Here is a 12171-nt window from a genome sequence, read left to right as displayed (position 1 = left end):
TTTCTTTGTTTTCGACAACAGACTAGCAGGGATGGATTCCAGATGAATGCTTACTTAGACTGAATGGCAACTGCGAGTCGTCGACTTTATTTTCATTACAACCGACTTCAAAAACTGATCCTCACTCCACTTCACTAATATCTTTCACACCATCGAGGTCGATAATTTGAGATTCAACTCCAAAAAAATTACAACCCTGTTAGTAGAATTTTGTTGTGAAATCTCAATCGGTTTCTGATTCGTTTTCGTTGTTTCCAGATTCGAAGCCGGTGTCATTGGTCTTTTGTCTAATATCCTCCCTTCTGTAATCCCATGACTGCTGCAAATAATGCAAAGAAGAATCCTGCTAGACCTGTGGCTCCTATCAGAAGGACTAGTCCTGCAATCATCACTGGTACTAAAGCAAAATATTTCATCTTGTACGCCAATAGTAGTGGTAGCATGTATTTTTTCAGCTTTTTAGGCTTGAGCTTCTTCTTTCTCTTGTTTTTATGTCTTTCTTCTTCTTGCCCTTTGATGCTGCCGACGTCTTCTTCTTCAAAATCTCCATCATCATCATCCTCGAATTCGTCCTCTTCATCTTCATCCTCACCCATTATGTCTGGAAAGAGAGAAAAGATTTGTTTTATTTTTTTATGAATTATGACTTTCGTGGAAAAGGATTTCCTGGATGTTGTAATGGACTTCCTTATCTCTTTAGTGGAAGCTTACGTCAGTATATTCTCTTATTTTTTTTATATTTGGTTAAATAATTAGCGCCAAACTCTCAGTGGTGCCTCTTTTTTTAGGAGCTGTAAATTCCATCAGTAAGGTTATTCTAATCATTAAAACTAGAGTTGACGATACTATCATCACTCCCAGTAGTCTGTTAGGCAAGCCAATAATTATCACCTGACAGAAACACAATCATTTTCCTCAGTTCAGGCTAACAACCTATTACAACTGCGTTAGCGTGAAACGTCAGATGAGTCAGATTACGTATAGCATGCGTGTCTTAATGATTAACAGCGTAATTGTGAGCAGTTTCAGCGTATTATACTTAAATTATTATCTTTATCACAGTAAACGCACATTCTTGTTAGGAAAGTTTGACGGTTTCGTGTAATCTGTCTTTGTCCTTGACAAGGAGTGTTTGATTGTTCATGTTGTTCAATGTTGTCTATGACTTTAATAGCTTCTTTTAGAGTATATTTCTTCGATTGTCTAGGTCGTATTGGATAATGTTTATCTAAATTACCATAAACAGCTTTGAAATTTTCTTCTTCTGAATTAAGTCCATTTATAGTTAAACTTGTACTGTTGGTCTTATTCATATATTCAGGTTTTTCTCTGATTGATTTGTCTCTGTGATGATTCTGTCTCATATCGTTGACAGATTTCAATTACACCATTTATATGCTAATAGGTTTCAATAACATCTAAATTCAAATTCAAATTTATTTATTTTGCGAATATGGGTACATGCATGTAGATCTACCATGAAATCAATCAAGTGACTCATGAAGCGAAACTTATTTATTGTGTGGCAGATAATATATGGATCTATAACGCTTGATGAAATAAAGATAATGTGATTCGATGCTGATCTTTATTTATTGATGGATTAGGTAATAAAGCGTGATAAACTGGTATTGAGGTGTAATAAAAATCTGATTATTAAAAATGAATGGAAGATATCGTGATATACACATAATGAAGAAATTAATACAGATTATTGGTCGGTATATGCTGACTTTTTTATTTAATTCCAATTTGATTATCAAATCCGTTTAAAATGTATTCCTCAAAATGAAATTAAAACTTTTCTATCAGAAATAAATTCATGTCATCAACTTCAAAATTGATCCCCTCATTGAATTGATCCCTTTCTATCAGTCCAGTGCACTTAATGCCCTGCTCAGTCAATAATAGAGAAACGGTCACAATAATACCACTATCATTACCAACCGTTACAAATTCACCGTCGACTGAATACAATATATGGATGTTTGAAACAGAAAATCCACTTTAAGCAAGCAAAGCAAACACTTATTGATAGGATGATATCAAAAGTGATGGACGGATAGATGACTCATCATCCTCTGAGCCTTTTTCCAGATGACTGAAATATTTTATATGTAAACAAGTGTTAAAGTAATAACTTCAACGTTGATCTCGATCATCATATCAGATTATTGCCCACAGTTAAACGCAAGTCTCCTTTAAACCGTAATGATACTAAAACTACCGAAATAATTTCAGAAAGAATTAGCAGCTGCAACAAATAGGATAAACAAAGCGCCTTGGTACAGACAACAACTACAAAGAGTTCCTTTGTATAGACTACGGCATGATGTCTCAAAAGCCTAAATTAAATTTAGTGGGTTAGGGGGTTTATTGATTTTAAAGAATGCAAATAAGAATGAAGACTTGACTTTATCAACATTGTATGCATCATCCACCATATACATTGGAACTTCTGTCTTTATCCACAATGTGCTACGACTAACTAGCAATAACTCTCGCCGAACTGAATTTCATCAATATTGTAACTGGCAATCATTTCCGCTTGTTGACTACGATACACGTAAAAGTATATCAGAACCGTATACCGTAAAGCACAAAACGTTACGTTACGGGGTCTCGTTACGGCCTACCAACGTATTTCTTGGCAAAGACCTCCCCAATTTTGAAAAAGAGAAAATGTGATAATCACTAATTCTGAGAATTTTGGGATCGTACGAAACTTCTAAGAAAGTGAAAATAAATGAAAATGTTTCGAAAATTATTTATGATCAATATAGATTGAAAAACAATTGGAAACAATGAATTGTTATTGATGTATTGTTTGTTGTAGTTTAAGAGGTTTTGGAAATATTTAATGAAATATGAGTGAAAGCTACGGTTTTGTAAAATGATGCTGAAAACAAAAGCTCTGAAGCTTTTGAACTGAAAATCGATTGAAGTTAAACGATAGATGCTAATGAACGATAGTAGAATATTTTAATTACAATAATTAAACTTTTAGATCCAGAAAATAAATAGAGCGTAAAGGCTATATTGATTAGAAATGGGTCAAGAAAATGGTACCTTACAACGAGTGCCCCTTAGAAATAATGACAAAAAAGTTGACTTCCGTTTCACATGAATTGATACCCCCAAAATTGCACTTTTGACAGATTTGTGTCAAAGGCTGATAGACAAATATTATTCAATACATAATTTCAGTATCCACGATAGGCGCTGAAAATAGTTGAACAGTCATCGAACCTAAACAATCAATTAACATTCGCAATTAAAAACTGTAAATAAAAGGAAGTCACGAAACATGACAAACTTCCTTATTAGTAGAGGAATTACAAGTGGTGCAAAAATCATACATTTCCTAATGAGCAATTAACTTTATGAATTTCATTAAACTTTTCCGGAATCAAAAGTAGGTGTTATAACGCAATATTTGCATAATGAAATCACGACCTATTTTGATGATAATTAAGTTAATCAATCCATGCATAATGATGTGGTTGTCGAAACTGCTGAAAATGGAAAAAAAATACCGCCGATGCTTTTAATAATACTCGCTTTTAATAATGTGAGTATGGGCAAATCTCCCCAAATTTGGGGAGGCAGAGGTTGAGCAATGCACGTTTGATGGCTGTGACGATAATTTTGAAGCTAATACTGGGACAAGGTTTGAAAACAAATCCTCAGGCCCCAAGAGAAATTACTGGAAAATCCTAATTTTCTAGAACATTGCAATGACATCTATAACTGCAACCGTTTGTCTTTTATTTAACATGCAACATCAGTTCATTGATACTAACTTACGTATTAATGAAGTATTGCGTGATGAAATTACTCGATTCTACACGATACCATTTGATAGTTTCGATAATAAATCTTCTATATTTGAAGTAATTGGAGTCGTATGCAAAAAATATCGATTCAAATTAGGCAGTGTTGATGTTAATCGTAATGTTGTTGATTTGTCTATTTACATACTTGAATGAGTTGTAAAGATTGATAAAGATGGAAACTCAATTAACACTGTAACGTATAATTAAGAAGTACACTTTGTAAGAGTTTGCTGATGAGTGATGATAGCAATATCAGACGTTTTAGGTAATTGATAAATTGAAATACTTATGGTTATACATAGAAAACATAAAATGATTTAGATAACGAAAGTGATAATGTTAATGATCTGATTGATTATCTAAGTGAAATTTATATTCTAGGCATCAAAAACTATCATAAATACAATGTAGGTTAGATTATCTTAATCATACTTACAAGATAGTGATCTCCTTGAGATGGTCGCCTCTGAGAATCCCTCAGGCTTCTCAATAATCGGTTCCTCGACATCCAACGACCGCCTCTCGAACTCATCTCTCCTGATCAAGGGTATTGCTCTAACTTGGAACTGGCCATCATCCGTCAAATTACTTTTCTCTTTGGCAATTGGGATATAATTACCAGGGAAAAGTATATTGCTTTTATTCTTGACATCGGCGTAATACACATTTCTTTCCACTTGGGGCGCTTCAGTCCTTAGAGGAATAGCGCGAGGCTTGAAGGCATACCGCTTGTATGTGTAAGGGATTCTTGCATCCCTCGTTTCGAAACTGGAAGGTTTAATAACTATTGAAGCACTGGTGACATCGATTTGGGAATCACTGTTTTTACTCCACAGTTTTTTCAAAGCGTCCTGGTATTCGTTGGCCGAGGCTAGGGCCACGCAGCACAGCACTAAAGTCTGGTAATACATATTGATTGTCAATTAGTTCACTGATTACACAACACAGAACACTTCACTTTCCTTAGAGCGTCACCCTATGTACCACCATTTTGCATCAAGCGGTCGCGCAAAACTGAATTACTGTCGCCCGTAGACGTTATATTTATACATGTGTTGGTATAAAGTTGCGTTTTTCCAGTCAGTTCACGGTCGGCCGGGCCTTCGAGCTTCCTTTGGTTTCAATTCCGATGTAAACGAAATGTGTATGAAATGAAAAACTTGTCCGTTTTCGCGTGGCTTCTTCCGTTAATAGTTTACGACAATTTCTCCTATTGATTGTGGGTAATTTGTAGTTGTTATCGCGATGGCAGGAGATCTGATAGGATGGTGAAATGTCATCATCTTGTCACAAATTGTTATGTTGGTTGAACATGTTTATTAGGCATTTTGGTTTGTGATCACTTAATCAGTGGATTCAGAAGTTGGTTCGTTATTTTAGGGGAGCAATTTATAAAAGTCTTAGTTCACGCACTTTTTTCTAGGTAGTAGGTATATACAGGTAACGCCAAAGCTAGATTTTGAATTCGATTTTAAGCTTTTTATCACTGAGCAAAGAAATTAATCTCGGAAATGCAAGGTGGTTACTACAGGCAGATGCCAACCATTCGACTGAGGAATACGAATGGATAGAGCTGTGGTCAACAGACTTACTAGACCATGTAAAGAGTTCAAAAGCAGTTTCAAAAATGTTTTTCTATTAATCGCCCCATTGACTTTTGGCAAATTGCGAGGTATTGAACCAAAATCAGACAGGTATTAAGGATGATGATTTTTATTTTTCCAAAAACTTCAAACTCGTGATTTAGTAAGGATTGTTTTTACATAATATAATTTAGGGTGTAAAAATATTTTTACCCAATTTAGCAAATGTATGTTGTTGAACGATGACAAAGATTTAAGACACTTTAAATTACTTACAAAGGCATTTGAAGAAAACAGCACCATTCTATACCATACCATTATACACGTCACAACAAGTATTTGAAAATCATTACCCTCCTTTTTTCTTCACAATCGAGTAAATCGTGTCGTCATAATGACGCATACACTATACAATCACTGCTTATCTCCTTTCATTATTTACACTGTGATAGTAATTAAAAAGCATTATCTTAAGAACATCTATCTATTAACTACTCGAGAGGAGACCATATCGTAGTGGTCTAGTGGGTAAAGCACCATCGTAGTAAGTATGAGTGCGTGGGTTCGATTACAGATCAGGCAAGTATCAATGCAACTTTTCTAAGTTTTTACGTATATGTACTTTCTAATTTCTTATACATATCTTGAGCATCACTGACTAATGCTAGGTGAAGGAAAACATCTCAAGGAATCTGGACTATAAAGTCTGAAATCACAAAATCAGTAGTATGAGTGTGTGTCAGCGTGAGCAAGCGTGGTGATTAGCGCCAAATCCTTCTTTGTATAAGAGGAAGCCTGTGCCCAGCAGTGGGACAATATAAAAGTTGATGTTAAAGAGATGTTCAGACAATCTGACAAAAGTTGTTGCAGGTAGGTACTGAATGCAGGCCGCATCCAACTGGTTTTTTTGGAAACTTTTAAGGTCTTTTCGAGTTACCTCGAGGTTAAAAATAACATGACTGGATACCGTTTTAATACTCATGTTATAAAAAATTACAGCAAGTATTCTAAATAACTAGTATTCATTAAAAATCTATGGGGAGGCCTTTGTTCAGCAGCATCCGTCTTAAGGCTGTAATGATGATGAGAATGCTCTTAAGACATGTTTGATCAATGATTGTTATTTGTCTAGCCATTTTCCAATTATGTTGGGACCAGCTTCCAGTCTAACCGTATACAGTTAAGTATCAGTATTTTACATAGAGCGACTATCTATCTGACCTAAAAAACCCAGTTTCCCCGTCACTTCCATACTCTTTGGTAATACTGGTTGTGTGATAATACTAAGTGCTTAACTAATCTTCAATGAAAGTGATGGGGATGATATCGAAAACTCATGAATCGATTTTGATGGGATTTTCTAAATAAGATTGATGGATACGTCGATCATTAGGTGTTCGTAGTTTGTGGAAAATTATTGGAAAACTTGTCGTGTCATTGGGTAATTGGTTTTTGTTTACAAGCAGTTTTGATAGATGACTTAGTTTTTGATAGATTTAAAAAAGTTTTTTTTATTATATTGAGTACTAAACTGTAAGATTGTTATATAAGTGAATTGTTAATGAAAATTCTATTTATGATAAAAATTACTGTGTAGTAACTCGATTACCCGTTTACGTGATTACATACTATCAATCATACATTTAATTTAAGTTTAATAAACTTAGGTTAGATACTCACGTGATCTATTAGCTTTACTAATGATAACATTTCAACATTTTACGTATCTTTACTGTTATAGACATACTTAAGTTTTATAAAATTTTACTTTAAACATTACCTCATCGTTTTATCTTTTCCTCGACCTCTCAATTTAAGTGTTCGATAGGCCATTTATCGAACAAGACTGTTTAGGATTATTTTTGCTTATGGGTACAAAAATACTATATTTCAAAATAATTATATGAGATTTTCTAGATCTAGAGTTATAATGATGCAGTTAAAACTAAACGTTGATGCAGTTAAACTTATCAGTAATGCTAGATAGTAAACATAAACGTAGGCTATAAAATAGTGCGATTTCATGTACTTTTACTATGCAGTTTCCCGCTTGTTTTACTGCATCTTGTGAGAACTTATTTGTTCCCACATAATTATATCATTTTAGATTTAATTTTTAACATTTTTATCTTGGTTTGTAAATAGCCTATTTCGATTCACAAAATATTCTGTCTGTCTGTCTTGTGCACCATCCAGATGTTTATCCAGTTTGCCAACTTCTACTACAATCCATTTTTTTTCATCTGGGGGCTGTGCTTAATGACCGCGATAGCTCTTTTGCGGCCGTTCCCTATATTCTATCCATTTATTGATATATCTATTTATAATGATATCTATCCTATTATTTAAAGATATAATTTTCACATTAGCCCCATACAAGTGATTTAAAATTACCGTAACCATGCAAACTTAGGTACATAAACTTCCTTTTTTTAGTTCTCATGTAAATTCATATAGGTAGGTGGCCTCATAAATGAACTGCAGTGTACGATAAGAAAGGGGCTGAATTGATTAAGTCCTAACTAGGGCACTGCGAACATAATATAGCGTAGCCAAATATGGCTTTGTTAGTGTACGTACTAGATGGGTCGATGACCTACACTTAGTAGCAAAATCGGGCAGTTACGAAGCGCCGTATTTACTGGTGGTGGCCGACTATCGTATAAGGAGTACCTAAGTACAAGAGCTTGAGATAAGCTTTCATTTAATTCCTACCAAATGTAATAGCTCCTAAAAATAAATTCTATTCATATTACAATTACTAAAATAGGTACCTGTCTGTCTGTGGTGCTTTTACGCTAAAACTATTGACTCGATTTAATTAATATTGGGCATACATATTGTCTAGATCCTGACGAAGGATGTAGGCTCAAACGACCAGATAAAAACATTTACTCGAAATATTTTTAAATCTGTCCAGTAATTTCTGTGATTGGAGCGTTCAAGCAGATAAATATATTATACTCTTTAGCTTTAAAATATTAGTATGTCTACACATAAAATTATGCAATATATTTTTCTTTTTATTGATTAAGTTATCTAATCAATACGAATCTTAAGAGCATTTCCAATATAGTTGTTAGTATAACCAAGAACGATTATATCAAACTACTAATGACATCGTAGTGCATTACAAGAGGCCTTTTAAAGAACCTGTAATTAATTGACGGAGGGAACAATACTATTAGGGCTCTGTTGCGTATATGAATATAAGATAAATGCCTTATAGTAGCGTTTTCTAACCAAGGGGAGAAACCAAAGGGATATCGGGTTGCCCGGGTAACTGGGTTGAGGAGGTCAGATAGGCAGTCGCTCCTTGTAAAGCACTGGTACTCAGTTAAATCCAGTTAGACTGGAAGCCGACCGCAACAGTGTTGGGAAAAAGGCTCGGGAGATGGAGTTGCGTTTTCTGAAAAGCTCATTTTCCGCTCGGGTTCTTTCAGCATTCAAAACTGAGCGAAAAATTCTGAAAACGCTCTAGCTGATATTTTTTAAAATAAATGGCAGGCGATTATACGCGAATGGGCGTATTTACAGAGTGTACATAGCCAAAACGCATCCATAGGAAACTGCTCGCTGATATTTTGTAATGCTGTTTTTTAATTTGTGATTTCAAAGTATACACGAATTTTGCGTACTGCTCGCGTATAATTCGTAGCTTAGACGTGCACATGCATCTTTCCAATTTATACACGGTCAAATTTAACTATACAAAATTAATATTAGGTAAAGCAATAAATAAAAATGGCTTTTGAATCTGAGTTTATTTATTAAAAATGCTAATTAAACAGGCTTCTTTTTAATATCATCATTCGTCCCCAAAAATGTATGTTGCCTTCTAAATTATTAAGTCAGCCACAATTTATTTATTTATTTATACAACAATTAACGAGCATCTAAATAATACTATCTTAGCCACTAGTTATCTTCTAAGTAAACCACTCTAAATACAACTCAGCATGATGGTTATTTTTTAGCATCTAAATTTGTAGCAGGCATTCTAACAGTAAACTTCTAAAATACTATTAAATGACATCATAAAATATATTTCATTAGCTTCTAATTTTTTAACTCAGTACGTTTAAAATGTAAGCAAGCAACATACAGCAAGCATCGCTTCTGTCACGGCTCCGGTGCTGCGGGGCTCCGGCGGTCCCATGCGAGCTTATCGTCGCAGATGGTTTTCACGCTCACCATCGCAGCTTCGGCTTGCTGGCCGGCTCTGCCGACCAGCCTCAGCCGCGTCGGCGGGCGTTAAAACTACCTGCGCCTCAGCTCGCAGGCCGCCTCGCCCCTCCGCGCCTACGCGGTTTTGAATTGCACTCTAGGGGTAGGGCAGACAAGACTACGTAGAGTCGGTTTTGCAGCGATTCGTTTTCGTCACTAACTTCAATTTTTAATACAATGTTTTTTAATTGAACGAGAATTATTAATATTTAAATTAAATGCTAGGTCGTGTTTTAATCAAAATGGCGAGCATGCAACTGCTCGCGAATAGATTGGAATCGTAAAGTTTTTCGCGCCTATTCCCATGTATACACGATTAGTTTGCATGCGGACTAGCACTGTATATTATGGAACAAAGCAAGTTACTTTGGCCACTACAAAATATATGCGAGTATTTGCGTACTGCTGCTATATACATCGGAAGACTTTGTATAAAAAGTGAATTCCAATCTATTCGCGACTAGTTTCACACGCTTGCGTACTAGCCATGTATATACTGTAAATACGCCGCGAATGGCTAGTTTATGGATGTTTTTATTTTAGCAGAAAGCAGTTGTTAAATACGCTGATGACGTTGATTAAAACAATCACAAACAGAAAAAAATGCTTAACGTTTTATCTTTATCTTTGTTATTTTGTCAAACATTTGCACATTACCGACAAATCAAAAGAAATTATCTACGGAACCCTGAGTGCGTGTCTAGCGTTAATACAAAAGATTAACAAAACAGTTAAAGCTGAGTTAAGATGACCAGCAGTCGTAAATCTGTGTAATTGCATTACAACTGAATATTGTCACGGTATTTAACTGCAGAGTATGTGCATTTATTTAAATGCTACTAAGTTTTGTGAATAAAATATTCTATTCAGTATCAATGAACTGACAGTATCTACGATTCTATGATTTTCCTGTGTTTTTATCCAATTGCTGAAAAAATACCCACGTACGTACCTAGTAAGTTCATAAAATTGACCAACTTATGGTCTATATATGGTCCACATGGCCTTTCAAGTCCAGGTCAGGCGAGTATCAATATTTGACTTACCCAAGTTATACGTAGGTACTAATAGCTGTGTCATCTGGTTTCCTGAAAAAAATCTTCCCGTACCTGGACAAAATATAGCCTATGTTACTAGGGGACAGCGTAGCTTTTCAACAGTGAAAGAAATTTTAAAATTGGTTCCGTAGTTTTGGCGTCCTTAGGGTACAACCAAAAAAAAAAGGTTTCCTCTTTATTATAATACTATAGAGTAGGATATCTTTGATACTTAGGACAGTATAAAGGTGAAGGAAAACATCTTGTGGAAGAATGGACGTTAGTGGATTGATTTGATGGTTTAATTTAGATTAGATTTACAATTGTAATAACACAGCTAATGAATAAAATACGGAAACATGCAAAGTTCCTTCAGTTTTTCAACTGAAGTGTTCAGTACGTTTGTAGTACAATCGTGCGTAAAACGTACATACTTATGTATTTGTTCGTGCAAAACGCTGCGGCGACGGAAGTTGTTACACTTCCATAGTTATTCGATAATTACCTGATATGCGTGGACTTAGGAAAGTGAATGTGGATTGAATTATACGGGTCGAAATTTTACTATTTACGCACGATTAATATAATATATAAATGCACTGAGTTAGTAGTGTTTTCATTATTTTGTATAGAATCGGTTCTTCAAACCATACAGACAGAATTGTCGAGCAAGCCAGACGAGAAGTCAATGCGAAAAACGTTTATAGAAATAATAAGGCTATTTTTTACTTCCATAATATTTTAGCTAAGACTAGAATGACTACGACGTTGTTAGCGTCACGTCATTTTACAAGACTAAAGAAAATTACAGCATCCTATCAAATGCAGCTGAGCATGAGGCGACTGTCTATCTGACTTCCTTTCAGTGAGCACGGTTCCTTCATTCTTAACTACTCAAAATGACTGCCAAATGAGGTGACAGGTTTAGCGTCAATTAAACACTAACGAGATCCGTTACACCATTTAATACACATTTGAGTGCGACTAACTTTTCCACATTTTTTCAAATATGGAAAAAATATGGTCATCTATTGATCTGATATCAAGTGACGACATTTCACGCAATACCTCCCCGTATATTTCCAAAGTATCGTGTTCTGCCAATCGTAGCATTTGTTTGGTATTGTCATTTAGTAACGAGCTAATGAGCAATAAATTCATATGATGGACGCATTGTCTTTGCTAATTACTTCTTAATTCTTTTCTTTTGTGTCTAAAGTTAATTCGATAGCCGTGTCATTGAGTTTAACTTGATGAATTGGCAGTAAGTTTAACGTAAGTATTTTAGTGCCAAAGTTTAGTTTAGGTAGGCACTTAGCGTTAATGTTGCATAGTGGAGGATTTCAACAACCTATTTATCTTATTTGACTGATGGATATCAAGCTTATATCATGGTTAAATAATATTTGATAATGAGTATTCGTTAGTTTTAGTCAAAGTATACGAGGTAACTGTTCTTAAATATCTTGTTGGATAAAACCTAATATA

The 12171-nt window shown here is 34.9% G+C and overlaps 1 protein-coding gene across 1 annotated transcript; it reads right to left on the bottom strand.

The window, feature by feature from the left end:
* Positions 1-287: 287 nt before the first annotated feature.
* LOC124642123 lies at positions 288-4747 on the bottom strand. Its single transcript, XM_047180438.1, has 2 exons — positions 4273-4747; positions 288-601 (listed from the first exon to the last, which is right to left on the bottom strand). The coding sequence occupies exons 1-2, from the start codon at positions 4745-4747 to the stop codon at positions 288-290; spliced, it is 789 nt and encodes a 262-aa protein (XP_047036394.1).
* Positions 4748-12171: the final 7424 nt, after the last annotated feature.

The sequence above is a fragment of the Helicoverpa zea genome, chromosome 23 (assembly GCF_022581195.2).
Source record: "Helicoverpa zea isolate HzStark_Cry1AcR chromosome 23, ilHelZeax1.1, whole genome shotgun sequence".
Taxonomy (NCBI): Eukaryota; Metazoa; Arthropoda; class Insecta; order Lepidoptera; family Noctuidae; genus Helicoverpa; species Helicoverpa zea.
Note: the sequence above shows the minus strand (reverse complement) of the source record. Positions and strands in the feature narration are given on the sequence as shown.